Genomic DNA, 19285 nt, shown 5'->3' on the forward strand with positions numbered 1-19285 from the left:
TCACATCCTTGTGTAGATTGGTGCAACGTGCAGGTATGACCTCAGCTATGACATGTCTGCTATTTCCGAATGTTCTCATCAATAGGATGAACATAGTACACAGTCAACACTGAACGGATGTTGTGACGTTAGCTTGCAGGCTCAAGAAAAAAGAACAGTTCATGTGTATATCCATCATGAAAACAAGAAAGCTTGCAGAAAAGAGGCTTTTTGAATCTTGAAAGCCCTTGAAAGAGGAGAATGAACATTGCTTATAACATTTCCTTTTGCGTTCCACAGAAATATGTAATGCATTTCAAACGACACGAGGGAGAGTGAATGATGGCAGAATTTTCTACAGATCGATATCATATCAGTTGTTGATATTAGAGTTTTTATTTTATTTTATGGTATCAGGTGATATTGCATATTTAATTGTGCATGCTAATTTCTTTTTTTTTCTTTTCATTTTACCTTTTTACATTTACCTTTGCCACCATCTAATGCTCACTTAATATCAATAACTCAATAATTATCATTTTTCACAGTATTAATGTTTTTATTGTATTTTTTTTATTAAATAAATGCAGCCTTGGTGCATCTTAGACTTTTCTTTTTTCTTTTTTTAAAAAAGAAAAGTCAATAAAAAAAATCATATCAAACTCCAAATATTTATTTTTATGTATTGCATTTTATTTATTATTTATTTGGACTAAATAGTATAGAATTTCACTGTGGCCTTAAATAATATGAAAATAATATTGGTATTGGTCAGAAATGTAATACTGTTGCATTCCTTGAATTTTTTGCTTCTGGGTGAATCTTTAATTTGCATGCGTTTTGAGTGCAGAAGTGGGTCTGTCGCAGAGACCTGACAAGCTGTCACTGTCTGAATCTATCTCTCAAGTCTGTGACACTGGAGCCTTGTATCAGAAAACAGGGGGAAAGAAATGAAGAACAGGACCAAGAGATGAAGACAGATCAAGAGTGAGACGGAGACTCTCATTAGTGCTCCAGGAGCCGGACACATGTTTATCTATTTATCCTGAACATCTGTGGGAAAAAGAGCAACTAGTGCCATGGTGGCCAGGCTCATTTCGAAACATTTCATTCAGCCTATAAATGTTTTATTAATAATCATTTCTCATTTGCTAATAATCCTTAGCTATTTATTACCAATTATCATTTAAAATGTTCTATTTTATTGAGGAAAAACAAGTTCATTTTGCACATTTTGAACATTTTATTCAGCCAATAAATGTTTTATTAATGATCATTACTCATTTGCTAATAATAGCTATTTATCACCAATTATCATTTAAAATGTTCTATTTTATTGAGGAAAAACAAGTTCATTTTGCACATTTTGAACATTTTATTCAGCCAATAAATGTTTTATTAATAACCATTACTCATTTGCTAATAATCCTTAGCTATTTATCACCAATTATCATTTAAAATGTTCTATTTTATTGAGGAAAAACAAGTTCATTTTGCACATTTTGAAAAAAAAATTCAGCCAATAAATGTTTTATTAATAAACTTTGTTCATTTGTTGATGATTATTGAATATTTATCACGAATTATCATTCAGAATGTTCCGTTTAAAAAAACAGGTTCATTTTGCACATTTTGAACATATTATTCAGCTGATAAGTGTTTTATTAATAATCATTATTCATTTGCTAATAATCATTGAATATTTATTGCTAATTATTATTCAAAATGTTTGTTTTATTGAGAAAAAGACAGATTAATTTTGAACATTTTATTCAGCCAATAAATGTTTTATTAATAATTATTATTCATTTGCTTTTAACTAATTATCAATCAAAATGTTCTAAAAAAGAAAAGGAAAAACAGATTAATTTTGCACATTTTAACATTTTATTCAGCCAATAAATATTGTATTAATCTTAATTAATTTGTTTATAATCACTGAAGATTTATCACTAATTATATATATTTTTTTAAACTTAGATTTTATAGAGTAAAAAATAGTTCCTTTGATCTCCAGATTTTGGCATAATGATGCTTTTCATCGTTTTCCAAAATAAAAGTCCTTTCTGCATTCACGTCTATCCCAGAATGCCTCTGGTCCCCATCCCAAATGCTGCTCTTGATGTGTGTTTGTGGCCATGGGGTGTCCCGTTTGACATTTTAAGGTGCTCACGAAAGGCACGATGTGCCCTTTTACACTGGACGATTACCCAGCAGGCCATGCTTCAAACAAAGTGTAAACTGGGGTGCCATTTGGGACGGGGCCTATGTGAGCTCATGAGCCGATTAACGCAACGCAGGCCTGTTTTAAATATATATATATATACGCCTTTGAGACATTAGAAACAGTCACATGGTGAGCTGTCAGCTGACTCACGCTGGGTCTGTTCTCTTTCTTTATTACTTTCGTTGACTCATTTCGTTTGAGGTCGTGTTCTGGTTACTTTTAAATGACCACAGTTGTAGATGATATAGGAGAAATATAAAAAATGTCGGGGCTGTTCCCGTGAAAGAAAGAAAGAAGGATTGAAAAGTACATTGGGTTTCCTTCTGGTTAATTTGGATACAAAATGCATGACTAAAAAAGACATTTTTCAGAAGTAAATCACTATAATAGGGCTTTTCTGTGCGATCACTAACATGTTTCGAGTGTGTTGAGTGATTGCTTGCCCACGCTAAAGTTGAGACTATTATATTCTTGTCTGTTTTTTCTTCAGTTTTAGAGTTTGCTAGGTGAAAATTGCACGTTTCGGTTGCTTCGAGAAAAGCACATTTCTCCACAACAAGCCGCGGCGATTCAAGTACGAGCAAAAGCCATTCCGTTCACAGTTCTGACCTCTGGGTGAAGGAGGGTGACGTTTAATTTCACTCTTTTCTGTTTTTAGTTGCACTCACTTTAACATTAGCGCTTAGAGACGGAGGCGTCTACAGCATCTGCTTGTTTTTCTGTCTCGAAACCACAACATTTGAAGTGTCCACAGAAGAAGTCAGAGAGTTAAGGAGGTCTCGGATCATGCAAAGAAAGAAAGAAATTCGGTGGGTTTGGCCTTGTTTTATATATTTTTTTTAGAGTGTTGTTTTTTTCCATATGAAAATCCATTTAATTACAGGATGCCATCAGCTAGACTCTCATTATCTTGTTTTTTGTGTTGTTGTTTCAAGTGTTTTAGGGGGTTTGGGTTTGTGCATTTTACATCGTTTTTTTATCCTCATGCAACTCATTTGTCCTTGCAGAATCTGGTTTGGCCGAGCGCTGGAATGCAACGCTGCTTTTTGAAGTATCCAGTCGTTTGTTTTTGGTCCCTCTTCTCACACACACTTCCTCTCAGAGATGTGCTCGCCCCCCAAAGGATCAAGCATTTGATTACTTTAATTCTTTCTTTTGCCTTCTGTCCTACGGCTAGTCTTCATATCGCAGATGTTTTCTCACGAGAGAGAGAGAGAGAGGAGCGCTTCTTTATTGAATGTATCTTACGAGACTCTCGGGCTCTTGTAATAAAACGAAGACCCTTGTTGTGCTCGTCCTTGACGTTAATAATCATGCTATCTCCCTTTTGCATTCGGGATGAAACCGAATGGCCTTTGAATTGTCAGAGGGAGTGTTTTCCGGACGTCAGGACTCTTGGCACACGAGATGGAAACTGTTGTCCGGCTCAGCCGAGGAGTGAATGTGTCTGTGTTTGTACAGTTATCGCTATCTGTAGTCGTTGGCTGTGTTTGGCTGGAAGTTTCCAGGGTTGACGGGAATCCCAGCGCTCCATAAATGCACAAATGCACGATTATGTTGTACTTATCAACATTTTTATCATGTCTTCTTAGACTTGTGCAACATGCCCTTTACGAGAGTGTTTCAATACTCCAGTTTATCAGCTTGTCAATAACTTCTTTTTACTAACATTACACACATTTTACACACATACGTTGAATATGATGCATGCATGACTTGCATGACACTTTTGTTTGGGAGAAATAGTACAGAGTTTATTATCAATTCACTAAGTTTTTCATGCATTTGCTAGAACAGAAAAATATGCGTTTTTACATGTTTCTGAAGCACAGAACGTGAGCGGACTGATATTTAATCATTTGTGGATTTAAATAAGATTACCTTTGTTTGTCCTTACTCATCCTAACTTAATCTTAAAATCCTTCTGAATATGAAGACATCCAAATATTAATGTGCTAAATTGTGCATATGGATTTTAAAATAATAGTTTAAGAGGATATCGACAGAGCTTTTTCTCATACGGCAAAAGCAAACATTTACCATGGTCTGGCAGTGAAGCTAAAATTCACTTAATTAATTTTATTTCTGAAATTAATTTCTGACATTATTTATACTTATATAGAATATATATTTTTTTTAATTGTAATTTTGTTTCTCAGATAAAGTTGTCTTTAAGCATGCTTAATGACAATATTAATAATGTCATTATCAGTAGTTATTATAGTAATTTAATAATGATATAATTTAAATAAGTATTAATTACATACATATATAATTTAAATAAATATATATATATATATATATATAATTTAAATGTGTATATATATATATATATATATATATATATATATAATTTAAATGTATATGTATATACACTCACCTAAAGGATTATTAGGAACACCTGTTCAATTTCTCATTAATGCAATTATCTAATCATCCAATCACATGGCAGTTGCTTCAATGCATTTAGGGATGTGGTCCTGGTCAAGACAATCTCCTGAACTCCAAACTGAATGTCAGAATGGGAAAGAAAGGTGATTTAAGCAATTTTGAGCGTGGCATGGTTGTTGGTGCCAGACGGGCCGGTCTGAGTATTTCACAATCTGCTCAGTTACTGGGATTTTCACGCACAAACATTTCTAGGGTTTACAAAGAATGGTGTGAAAAGGGAAAAACATCCAGTATGCGGCAGTCCTGTGGGCGAAAATGCCTTGTTGATGCTAGAGGTCAGAGGAGAATGGGCCGACTGAGTCAAGCTGATAGAAGAGCAACTTTGACTGAAATAACCACTCGTTACAACCGAGGTATGCAGCAAAGCATTTGTGAAGCCACAACACGCACAACCTTGAGGCGGATGGGCTACAACAGCAGAAGACCCCACCGGGTACCACTCATCTCCACTACAAATAGGAAAAAGAGGCTACAATTTGCACAAGCTCACCAAAATTGGACAGTTGAAGACTGGAAAAATGTTGCCTGGTCTGATGAGTCTCGATTTCTGTTGAGACATTCAGATGGTAGAGTCAGAATTTGGCGTAAACAGAATGAGAACATGGATCCATCATGCCTTGTTACCACTGTGCAGGCTGGTGGTGGTGGTGTAATGGTGTGGGGGATGTTTTCTTGGCACACTTTAGGCCCCTTAGTGCCAATTGGGCATCATTTAAATGCTACGGCCTACCTGAGCATTGTTTCTGACCATGTCCATCCCTTTATGACCACCATGTACCCCATCCTCTGATGGCTACTTCCAGCAGGATAATGCACCATGTCACAAACCTCGAATCATTTCAAATTGGTTTCTTGAACATGACAATGAGTTCACTGTACTAAAATGGCCCCCACAGTCACCAGATCTCAACCCAATAGAGCATCTTTGGGATGTGGTGGAACGGGAGCTTCGTGCCCTGGATGTGCATCCCACAAATCTCCATCAACTGCAAGATGCTATCCTATCAATATGGGCCAACATTTCTAAAGAATGCTTTCAGCACCTTGTTGAATCAATGCCACGTAGAATTAAGGCAGTTCTGAAGGCGAAAGGGGGTCAAACACAGTATTAGTATGGTGTCCCTAATAATCCTTTAGGTGAGTGTATATATATATATATATATATATAATTAATTTTAATTATTGCTTCTTCTTCTTCTTCTTCTTCTTCTTCTTCTTCTTCTTCTTCTTCTTCTTCTTCTTCTTCTTCTTCTTCTTCTTCTTCTTCTTCTTATTATTATTATTATCTTTGAACTTTTACTTGGAAACAAAGATATCAAATTAAGAATAATATTATAATTTTTTTGCACTGTAATAACCAAAAACTTGTCTTTGCTTTATTTAAATTTTTTTAGTGGTGTATTCATAATTAAGTATTCTTACTTTATTTTAATGTTCTAGTATTTGTTTGTGCATAATGATTTTCATATTAACAGCAATTGCATATTGGGGCAAAATATCATAATCTTCAATTAGACAATATTGATATTCACAGCTAAAAACCCACATTGGTGGAATATTGTTCCCCAGACCGGGTCGAATCCCGACCCTTACCGGCTCGATAACTGACAGTGAACCCGTGATTTGATCTGTGAGAGAGTTTCCTCTCAGGGTCTGCATGTTCTTCATCCTCAGAATGAGACTCAAGCCTTCTCTCACCCGTACTTCTCTCACCCGTACTTCTCTCACCCGTACTTCTCTCACCCGTACTTCTCTCACCCGTACGCCTCTCACCCGTACTTCTCTCACCCATACTTCTCTCACCCGTACGCCTCTCACCCATACTTCTCTCACCCGTACGCCTCACCCATACTTCTCTCACCCGTACTTCTCTCACCCGTACGCCTCACCCATACTTCTCTCACCCGTACTTCTCTCACCCGTACTTCTCTCACCCGTACTTCTCTCACCCGTACTTCTCTCACCCGTACTTCTCTCACCTCTCTCACCCGTACTTCTCTCACCCGTACTTCTCTCACCCGTACTTCTCTCACCCGTACTTCTCTCACCCGTACGCCTCTCACCCGTACTTCTCTCACCCGTACTTCTCTCACCCGTACTTCTCTCACCCGTACTTCTCTCACCCATACTTCTCTCACCCGTACGCCTCTCACCCGTACTTCTCTCACCTCTCTCACCCGTACTTCTCTCACCCGTACTTCTCTCACCCATACTTCTCTCACCCATACTTCTCTCACCCGTACTTCTCTCACCCGTACGCCTCTCACCCGTACTTCTCTCACCCGTACGCCTCTCACCCGTACTTCTCTCACCTCTCTCACCCGTACTTCTCTCACCCGTACTTCTCTCACCCGTACGCCTCTCACCCGTACGCCTCTCACCCATACTTCTCTCACCCGTACGCCTCTCACCCGTACTTCTCTCACCTCTCTCACCCGTACGCCTCTCACCCGTACTTCTCTCACCCGTACGCCTCTCACCCGTACTTCTCTCACCTCTCTCACCCGTACTTCTCTCACCCGTACTTCTCTCACCCGTACGCCTCTCACCCGTACGCCTCTCACCCGTACTTCTCTCACCCGTACTTCTCTCACCCGTACGCCTCTCACCCGTACTTCTCTCACCTCTCTCACCCGTACGCCTCTCACCCGTACTTCTCTCACCCGTACGCCTCTCACCCGTACTTCTCTCACCCGTACTTCTCTCACCCGTACGCCTCTCACCCGTACTTCTCTCACCTCTCTCACCCGTACGCCTCTCACCCGTACGCCTCTCACCCGTACGCCTCTCACCCATACTTCTCTCACCCGTACTTCTCTCACCTCTCTCACCCGTACGCCTCTCACCCGTACGCCTCTCACCCATACTTCTCTCACCCGTACGCCTCTCACCCATACTTCTCTCACCCGTACTTCTCTCACCCGTACTTCTCTCACCCGTACGCCTCTCACCCGTACGCCTCACCCATACTTCTCTCACCCGTACTTCTCTCACCCGTACTTCTCTCACCCGTACGCCTCTCACCCGTACTTCTCTCACCCGTACTTCTCTCACCCGTACGCCTCTCACCCGTACGCCTCTGCTTGCTGTGTCTTCTCCTGTAGTTCAGTATCAGATGGAGATGATGAGGAGCTTGCGTCATGTGAACATCGATCATCTTCACGTGGGTTGGTACCAGTCCACCTTCTACGGGTCTTTCGTGAGCCGGGCTCTCCTGGACTCTCAGTTCAGTTACCAGCACGCCATCGAGGAGTCCGTCGTGCTCATATACGGTACGGCTCTCCTCTGTCAGTCAGCATGCGCTCATACAGTACAACCAGATCCGAATTTATCAAAGATTTTATTTATTTATTTAGCAAGAGCACACATTATTACATTGATCAAAAGTGACAGTAAAGAATTTTTATTTTGTTGCAAATTTTTTTTATTTCAGATAAATGCAAGTTTTGAACCTTCTATTTATCAAAGATTCCTGGGGGAAAAATTGGCCACAAAAATATGAAGCATTTATTAACATTCATAATAATCAGAAATGTTTCTTGATCATCAAATCATCATATTAGAATGATTTCTGAAGGATCTATCTTTCTAGCTATTTTTCTAGCTATCTTTCTATCTACTACACATACATACATACACACACACACACACAGAGAGAGAGAGAGAGCATATTTCAGCACCCTCATCCAAACACACACACACACACACACACACACACTTCTTTCCTACTGCACTGCTTCTCCCTCTCTCTCTCTCTCTCTCTCTCTCTCTCTCTCCCCTCTCTCTCTCTCTCTCTCTCTCCCCCTCTCTCCCCCTCTCTCTCCCCCTCTCTCCCCCCCTCTCTCTCTCCCTCTCTCTCTCCCTCTCTCCCTCTCTCCCTCTCTCTCTCCCCCCTCCCCCCCTCTCCCTCTCTCCCTCTCTCCCTCTCTCTCTCCCTCTCTCCCTCTCTCTCTCCCTCTCTCTCCCTCTCTCTCCCTCCCCCCTCCCCCCCTCCCTCCTCTCTCCCTCTCTCTCTCCCCCCTCCCTCCCTCCCCTCCCTCTCCTCTCTCTCTCCCTCTCTCTCCTCTCTCTCTCTCTCTCTCTCTCTCTCTCTCTCTCTCTCTCTCTCTCTCTCTCTCTCTCTCTCTCTCCCTCTCCCTCTCTCTCCCTCTCCCTCTCTCCCTCTCTCCCTCTCTCTCTCTCTCTCTCTCTCTCTCTCTCTCTCTCTCTCTCTCTCTCTCCCTCTCCCTCTCTGCTTTCCTCTTGTGTAAACAGAGGCTGGTGTGTGTATCAGCCTCGTCTAGACAGGGTTTCCTCCCGGTGTTTATTTAGCCTGCTATCGCAGAGCTGATGTGTGTCTTCAGGAGTGGATTCAGGACCTGGACACCCGGATCCTCCGGCACAGACACACACCAATCCCAGGAACCGTCAGACCAGCTGCTTTTACAATTCAACTCATTTCCTTTAATTGTCATTGCATGTATTATACAATGAAATAAATGAGCAAACCTTACGGTGCATCCACACATGACAACACAAAGATATCGCACAATGTTGTCACAAAGTGACCCTAACTGTAATTTACATGCATTTGGCAGACGCTTTTTATCCAAAGCGACTTACATTGCATTTCAAGGCACACATTTTACATTCTTATCAGTTCTTGCTTCTTCCCTAGGAATCGAACCCATGAGCTTGACGTTGCAAGCGCCGGCGCTCTACCGTTTGAGCAACAGGAAAGCTGTGATTAGTGCACTTGAATCATGACTATTCAAGGTGTAATCAAAAGTTCAGATCCGTTTCCCTTAAACTCACACAAACAAAACTTGTGTTCGCCCTCCTCGCTGAAACGATCTCGGATTACACTCGGATTGAAAGGAGACGTAAACACAAAACTTTAACTGTTCTCCGCAGCGCTCGTGGTCGTGGTCCACGCTGTCTGTAAGTTTCCTCAGACTTCGCCAGATGTGGATCCCGATCAGAGTGTTTGTTCAGCTCCTCCTCGTGGTTTCAGGCCGGCGCTCCTCACTAAAAATATATCAGACACCTCTCAGCTGCCAGAAACCCCACCCGGCCCCGAGAGCGAAGGCACCAACAATGAGAGCATTCAGAGAGCCGGCGGTTCATGTGTTCTTCAGGCTCTCCGACACAAGTGGGTGGATAAAAGAAAAAAGAAAAAAGAAGCTAAATGCAAATGGTCATTTAGTGGGGTTGAGACCACTAGTGAAATGTTTTTTTAAAAATATTTTGGGATTCTTTCTGATTTATTACTGAAGGTTTTATCACAAATTAAGTCATTCACTGTCATTCATAATTCAATTCCATTTCTTATTCTTATATGTGACCTTTGACCACAAAACCAGTCACATGGGTCAGTTTTTTAAATTGAGATTTATACATGAATAAATAGGCTTTCCATTGATGTATGGTTTGTCAGGATATGATAATATTTGGTCGAGATACTATTAGAAAATCTGGAATCTGAGGGTGCAAAAAAATCGAAACATTGAGAAAATCATCTTTAAAGTTGTTCATTTATGTTGGCGATTGTGCTGCATTCACTCACAGAAATACATGTTTTATATATTTACGGTAGGAAATTTACAAAATATCTTCATTGAACATGATCTTTACTTAATATCCTCATGATTTTTGGCATAAAAGAAAAATCGATCATTTTGACCCATACAATGTATTAATATATAATAATAAATAATAATAATAATAAACCCATGTGACTCGTGACTGATTTTGTGATCCAGGGTCACATATTCATTTTCATTTATTATTATTATTAATTAGTGCTGGGCATCAATCAATCATGATTAATCGCATCCAAAATAAAAGTTTGTGTTTACATAATATATGTGTGTGTTTTATTATTTTGTATATATAAATACACACGTATGCATGTATATATTTAAGAAATGTTTGCATGTGTATATACTGTATATGTATATGTATATATATATATATATATATATACACATAATTTATATTATATATAAATATTTCATATATAAATAACATTTTTTTCTTAAATATATTTAATTTGAATTAGCTTTATTCAACCAGGAGAGAAGACTCACTTAAGAGATTCAAATCTCTTTTACTGTAGTGTCCTGGCCAAGATAGGCAGCCAAGTTTGCATATATATTTACATCAATTATACTGTACATCAAAGTTACAACATTAAAAAAACAAACAAACAAACAAAAAACATATACATGCATGTTTGCGTATTTATAAATACAAAATAACGATACACAGTACACACACACACACATATATTTTGAAAACACAAACTTTTATTTTGGATGCGATTAATCGCGATTAGTTGTTGCCTAGCGCTATTATTAATATTATACAATATGACATTAGTGAAAATGCTTCTGTTTATTAATGTTTGTTTATTTATTTCATTTAATTTCAAATGATATGTAAGGAATTCTTAGAAAGAGTTTTTAGGAAATATTATGTCGGTATGCTTGATTTTATGTTAGTAATGGGTCGAGTTGAAGTAATAAAACAGGTTAATTAGAGGAAGTCGTTCAAAAGTCCACTAGTGAACCATTCGTGATAATATTTCTGATTCGTGCTCTTTCTAAACGAACAATTATTTATTTATTTAGTTAGTTAGTGGAAATAAACAAACCTGTTAATTAGAGGGAGTGTCCACATATGGCGGGAATGACATGTGATGCTAGGTCACATGATAATGACAACATGGAGAATGTATACATTCGGATTAAATTCATACATGCATTCATATCATATACAACATACTTTATAGCAGTCGTGAAGTAATTACTTATTCGAAATAAGCACCTACTCGAGAGAATATGACACTCAGATTGACTTCAGATCCATTCTCATTAGCTCTTCTGCACAGGTCTGACTCTCATTTCAAGTTGTGTACACTGTTATTACAGAAGTATTGTGCATGGCACTCAGAAGTGGAGCATAAATACATCCTCAAACCTGATATTGATTCATTCCTCACCTTTTCAACAGGTTCTTGAAGAAGACTAGCTCTGTGTGTCTGACAGATCTTGAGATCTCCTTGAGTTGTCTTTAGCTCTTGTGCAATTGTTAAGGACGTTTCAAGACCGTATGAAAAGACAGACAATCATTTTTCCACAATGTCTAAATGCATTTCATATCAGAACGGATTCGCTCTGTAAATCCTGTCTTTGTATAGCAGATAACGGGTAGAGCTGACTGCCAATCTTTTGCCCATCTTCTATATTAATGAAGCTTTTTTTGACTCAGAATGTCAGGCTTCTGCCAGTGGATTAAGTCTCCTGGTAGATTAACATCTCCTGCATCTGTTCAAACTTTAAATCTTCAGTTTGACCTTTCATGCGGTTGTTAAACAAGCCTTTATTGCTGTTAGGTTTTTTTTTTTTTGGTCTTGCCAGAGATGTGTATTGTTTCTGAAGCTTAGATGTGTTCAACACTTCAGCTCGTCTGCTGTCTTCTGAAAAGTCTTCCATGTTTTATCTCTCTTTCTCTGTAGATCCTCTGAAGACGGCACAGGGTTCGTTGTGTCTGAAAGCGTACAGGTTGACCCCAAAACTCATGGAGATCTGTAAAGAGAAGGACTTCTCAGCAGAGGGGTAAGCCTGAAGTTATGCAGGTGGACTAATATATCAAAAGTAGAAATTTATTTTAGGAAAATCAACATACATTACATTACATTACATTACATTACATTACATTACATTACATTACATTACATTATATTATATTATATTATATTATATTATATTATATTCAAAATGTTTTATATTATTATATTATATTTTTAGTTTATTATATTATATTATGTTTTATTTATTATATAATATAATTATTTTTTATTAATATATATTCTTCCTAAATTTATTTCTTATATTATATTATATTATATTATATTATATTCAAAATGTTTTATATTATTATATTATATTTTTAGTTTATTTTATTATATTATGTTTTATTTATTATATAATATAATTATTTTTTATTAATATATATTCTTCCTAAATTTATTTCTAAATGTGTCAGATAATAATATATTATTTTATATTATACTATGTTTATTATTAAAGTACATTTACATTTTTAATTATATATTCTTCCTAAATTTATTTCTAAATGTGTTGTATAGTTTTTCTTTTGTCAAAGATATATTTATTTATTTATTGGGGTTGCCCAGTTTCAAAATGTATTATTATATTATATTATATTATATTATATTATATTATATTATATTATATTATATTATATTATATTATATTATATTGTTATATTCAAAATGTTTTATATTATTATATTATTTTTTTAGTTTATTATATTATGTTTTATTTATTATATAATATTATTATTTTTATTTCTTAATATATATTCTTCCTAAATTTATTTCTAAATGTGTCCAATTATACTATGTTACTTTAAATTATACTATGTTTATTATTAAAGTACATTTGCATTTTTTATTATATATTCTTCCTAAATTTATTTCTAAATGTGTTGTATAGCTTTTCTTTTGTTATAGCTTTTCTTTTGTTAAAGATGGGGTTGCCCAATTTCAAAATTGATTATGATATTATATTATATTATATTATATTATATTATATTATATTATATTATATTATATTATATTATATTATATTATATTATATTATATTTTTTATTATATATTCTTCCTAAATTTAATTCTAAATGTTTTATAGTTTTTCTTTTATTTGCTATAAGATGTCATTCATATATATGTGTATATAATATATATACATATTTATATATATTTATTTATTTTATTATATATATTATTATATATATTTCAAAATGTATATATTATATTATGTTGTATTATATTTTAATATTATATAATCTTCACACATTCATTTATAAATATGTCATATAGCTTTTATTTTATTTGTTAAAGCTATTATATATTTTTGCCGACAAAACCTAGAATAATTGGTATTGGGGAATGATTGGCTGAGAGTCTGGATAAAGGGTCGATTGGTCAGAAACGCTTGACACACACACACACACACACAAACACACACACACACACACACACACACACACACACACACACACACACACACACACACACACACACACACACACACACACACACACACACACACAGACTCGCATTGCTTTGTTGACTTCATCCTCCTTTCAGAAAGTGCCTTTGAAATCAGTTGACTAATCAGCCTCGAGTGCTCGTCTAATGGAGCGATTAGTGATGGAGAAGAGTTGAAATCATCCACTCATTTAATTAGAGTGATCAGTTCATTACAGGAGTCCCGACCACAAGCAGACCTTAATGAGCGACAGAAAACAAGCTAGCGATGTGAGTTTCTGTCTTTATACCCAAAGAGCAACAGGATTTTGATTCGATTTGATTATTAGACTAAATAATAGTGAAAAATGCACTCATTTGTCAAGGATAGTTTAAACATAACTTATTTCCATTGTGGATGTAAAGCACAACTTCACTCCTATATAGACAGGTTATCTTGGCACTGCATACTGTTATACTGTTATACTGTTATACCTACAACACTACAATAAGAACACACATTTCCAATATACATCACAATTTAACATCCACCCAAAAACATTAATACAAATGAATCACTAAAACAACTTATCTAATAGCCAACTTTTAACTTTCATACTATAACCAACCATATTTGACATACTCTTTACATCTATAGGCAACTCTTTCCTGAGTATTCAAAAGACGTTCGACCGTACATTGTTTTGAAACGACATAATGTACTTTAATATCCATTAGACTCTGCCTAGTATTATAACAGTGTTTCTCTTTTATCAATTATCTTGTGTACCATCTTTAAATTAAAGTGCACAACTCTGCTTTCTATAGGTAACCAGTTAAGATGTCTAAAAGGGGAAGCATCAACACGTGTAAAACTATTAAAACCTAAACCCAACCGTATCAGTTTATTTTGAGATCTCTGTAACTTAACCAGCCATAAACGACATCCAAGAAATGCATGCGTGCTCCAGATGACATAGCACTGAACATGATGAAAGTATTTTTTAATTTTGCCTATCCAAAAAACGATCACATCTGGCATCCTAGCATTAACCTTCCCTAACATTTTCATAGCCATACTTGTACCACTTAAATCATTGTCCCACAGGACATTTTGTCCCTCTTTGAAATCTCAGTGGCCATAACCTGGTCCTTCGGATTTCCGCACAGCCGTTTCACTTTCAATATGGACTGACAATAGCACTGGAAACTTGACGTATTTTGTGTAGTAAGTGTGTGATAGCAAACAAAAATGATGTTTCGGGTTTTACCTCGATTTTTAGTTTTAAGTTTTGGTTCGTTATTTGATACTGCAAGGGAAAAAACAATCCTTTTTTAACATCAAACAGTCATTTAATTAACAAACTATGTCTGTCTTTAAAAAATGTCTACCAATATTGCTGCTACACACTGCAGATTATAATATGGCCCCCAGAATATTTAGTTTGTATGCATATCTGAACATGCAATATATCAAAAGAAAGAACAGAGCCTATGCTTTTAAACAAAAACTTTTTATCAACACTTGAATGTGGATGAGTTTCATAAAAAAGCAACATTTTGAACAAAAAGCTGAGAAAATTGAGTTTTTTTAAAGACTAATGTGCATAAGCAATGCTTTTATCGCTTGTTTCTGCTCCTTTTTTTCCTGTGTTTTCATCCGGAGAGTCTGTACTCTTTCAGAAGCTGCGTAACAGCACCACCTACCGTATAACAGTGAAAACACAGAGAGCCGATTCCGTCACTGGCGGGGAAAGAGTTAATGTAAAGCACGTTGCATGTTTGACAACTTTAATCCATAGACTGTAAAAAAAGATGGACGACACCAAGATATCAAGGTCCTGCCCTCACACACACGCACACACACACTCCTGCAGAAACGCAGAACAACTCATTCTGTCGGTGTGAAATAAACAGTTATGGACATGTGGAAATTAAAGTTTAAGTTCCAGTCTCCTCCCGAAAATCCCCCAAAACAGTCCGTTGGTGCCTCAGTGACTTCGTTTAGAGAACCTGTCAATCACAGCTGTCAATCATGACGGTTGCTAACCCTAACCCTAACCCATCCCATTTTTATAGCATCAAATAACTTACTAAGACCAAACTTATATCAAAAGACAAACTCTTAAACTTACATCAGCGTGATTAAAAACTACATAACATGACAGAAAACATCTTTGGAAAAAAGTGTAATTTGATTGTTTAGTTTCCATCGTGTTCATTAGACTTCATGGAGAGGGCGGGGTTTATGAGCTATGAGCTGTAGAAGTGTGTGCAACATCAAATATATCCATATTGTCCATTCTAGAGGGAAACTCTTGAGTTACGCTCCACATGTGCAGCGGTGTTAAAAAATACTCTGTTCGTTTGGAACATTTGCATCCCGAACCAAAAGACCCGTCCTGAAGCTTCCAGATTCTGATGCTTGTCCATGTCGATCTGTGTTCTGTGTGTGTCCAGGCTGAAGAAAGCTAGCGTGGGATTCGAGAAGATGTTCGAGGAGGTGCCGATTGTCATCAAGAACTCTCATCTCATCAGCGTTCTCCTGTGGGAACTGGAGGACAAATCCACTGCAGCTGATAAACACGAGCTCCTCAACCTCTCCAGCAGGTCTGAACACACACACACACACACACACACACACACACTGCAGCTGATAAACATGAGCTCCTCAACCTCTCCAGCAGGTCTGAACACACACACACACACACACACACACACACACACACTGCAGCTGATAAACACGAGCTCCTCAACCTCTCCAGCAGGTCTGAACACACACACACACACACACACACACACACACACACACTGCAGCTGATAAACACGAGCTCCTCAACCTCTCCAGCAGGTCTGAACACACACACACACACACACACACACACACACACTGCAGCTGATAAACACGAGCTCCTCAACCTCTCCAGCAGGTCTGAACACACACACACACACACACACTCACACACATACACACACACACACACACACTGATGTGAATAAGCACGTGTGTAACTGTGAGATCTCCCCGATGATTCTCGCTCACATCATCAGTAACTCTTCTCTGATGAGCTGATCAGAGGTCAGAGGTCAGTGTCGTCCAGCTGATGTTCACGCCTTTCATTCCAGACCGTCTAAATAAAAGGCTTTTGTGAATCTGTGCGAGGCGTTTTACCTCTTGAACATTCAGATGTGACGGTTCACAAGCAGCTTTACTCCTGACTCTGACAGAAGCCAGACATCGCTTACCTTTATCTGACAGAGCAAATGTGGGGATGAATTTAAAGACACAATTTCCAGGGAGGGTTTTACTGTGCGCTGAATTCATCTCTTCCTATGAACCATCGGCACTGTCACCAGAACATCACGTCTGCAGCTCATCTCTGCCTTCAGCAATCTCAGATCCAACATCTGCAATCTCAGATCCAAACATCTGCAATCTCAGATCCAAACATCTGCAATCTCAGATCTACAATCTCAGATCCAAACATCTGCAATCTCAGATCGAACATCTGCAATCTCAGATCCAAACATCTGCAATTTCAGATCCAAACATCTGCAATCTCAGATCGAACATCTGCAATCTCAGATCCAAACATCTGCAATCTCAGATCCAAACATCTGCAATCTCAGATCTGCAATCTCAGATCCAAACATCTGCAATCTCAGATCGAACATCTGCAATCTCAGATCCAAACATCTGCAATTTCAGATCCAAACATCTGCAATCTCAGATCGAACATCTGCAATCTCAGATCCAAACATCTGCAATCTCAGATCCAAACATCTGCAATCTCAGATCTGCAATCTCAGATCCAAACATCTGCAATCTCACATCGAACATCTGCAATCTCAGATCCAAACATCTGCAATCTCAGATCCAAACATCTGCAATCTCAGATCCAAACATCAGCAATCTCAGATCGAACATCTGCAATCTCAGATCGAACATCTGCAATCTCAGATCGAACATCTGCCATCTCAGATCCAAACATCTGCAATCTCAGATCGAACATCTGCAATCTCAGATCCAAACATCTGCAATCTCAGATCCAAACATCTGCAATCTCAGATCCAAACATCTGCAATCTCAGATCCAAACATCTGCAATCTCAGATCGAACATCTGCAATCTCAGATCCAAACATCTGCAATCTCAGATCCAAACATCTGCAATCTCAGATCGAACATCTGCAATCTCAGATCGAACATCTGCAATCTCAGATCCAAACATCAGCAATCTCAGATCGAACATCTGCAATCTCAGATCGAACATCTGCAATCTCAGATCCGAACATCTGCAATCTCAGATCCAAACATCTGCAATCTCAGATCGAACATCTGCAATCTCAGATCCAAACATCTGCAATCTCAGATCCAAACATCTGCAATCTCAGATCGAACATCTGCAATCTCAGATCCAAACATCTGCAATCTCAGATCCAAACATCTGCAATCTCAGATCGAACATCTGCAATCTCAGATCCAAACATCTGCAATCTCAGATCCAAACATCTGCAATCTCAGATCCAAACATCTGCACAACCGCTTATCTTTAGCAATGCTCCTGAGTTTAAGAATAATCCACAGGTCTCAGTTTGTGAGGACTTTTGTGATAGATTTCCACAATGAAATAGTATTTCAGAAGTTTAATTTTACATATTTTTTCTGTGTATGTACATTACCGTTCCAATAGTTTGGTACGATTTTTTCTTTAAAAAAAAAATAAATTCATAATTTTCTATTCATCAAATAATTCAGAAAAAAATCCACAGAAATATGAAGCAACATTGATAATAATCATAAATGTTTCTTGAGCATCAAATCATCATATTAGAATGATTTCTGAAGGATCATGTGACACTGAAGACTGGAGTGATGATGCTGAAAATATATTAAAAATGGAATATATTAAAATTACTGTAAACCAATGGTGTCATCGAACCAGTGCTATTTTAGAATTATTAAGATACGATTATAGTTTTTATTAATATTTGAATTTTATTTTATTTTATTTTATTAACTTTCATTTAACTTCATGCAACAAATTTTTTTTTATTTTTTTATTTTTAGTTCACTCTAATATCAAATGCATCAAATGAGTTGCTCTTGCCCAGTTGTGTGGCATCTTGGACCACAAAACCAGTCACATGGGTCATTTTTTGAAATTGAGATTTATACATCATCTGAAAGCTGAATAAATAAGCTTTCCATTGATGTATGGTTTGTTAGGATAGAACAATATTTGGTACAATACAACTATTGTAAATCTGGAATCTGAGGGTGCAAATAAAATCGAAACATTGAGAAAATCTTTACTTAATATCCTAATGATTTTTGGCATAAAAGAAAAATCGATCATTTTTACCCATACAATGTATTGTTGACTATTGCCACAAATATACCAGTGCGACTCGTGACTGGTGTCGGATCCAGGGTCACATATGTGAAATTTACTTAAAAAATATGCGTGTGAAATTTACAAAAACAATATTTGTGCAAAAACTTGCCAAAGAAAAATTCAGTAATTTTTACTTACTGTTTTTTTCAGTGTGCCTGTTTTAGTGACTGACCTCATGCTCACGCTGAATCAAC

The 19285-nt window shown here is 37.2% G+C and overlaps 1 protein-coding gene across 2 annotated transcripts in view; it reads left to right on the forward strand.

Annotated features, from left to right (window-relative positions):
• eif3hb (eukaryotic translation initiation factor 3, subunit H, b) overlaps positions 1 to 19285 on the forward strand; it is a 77628-nt gene that overhangs the window by 39445 nt on the left and 18898 nt on the right. For both annotated transcript variants that reach the window (XM_082185961.1, XM_082185962.1), the window contains exons 3-5: positions 7762 to 7929; positions 12156 to 12255; positions 16155 to 16304. In XM_082185961.1, the coding sequence (XP_082042087.1) occupies positions 7762 to 7929; positions 12156 to 12255; positions 16155 to 16304 (418 nt within the window). The remainder of the gene's footprint in view (positions 1 to 7761; positions 7930 to 12155; positions 12256 to 16154; positions 16305 to 19285) is intronic.

Source organism: Leuciscus leuciscus (genome assembly GCF_965113295.1).
Source record: "Leuciscus leuciscus genome assembly, chromosome: 12".
Taxonomy (NCBI): Eukaryota; Metazoa; Chordata; class Actinopteri; order Cypriniformes; family Leuciscidae; genus Leuciscus; species Leuciscus leuciscus.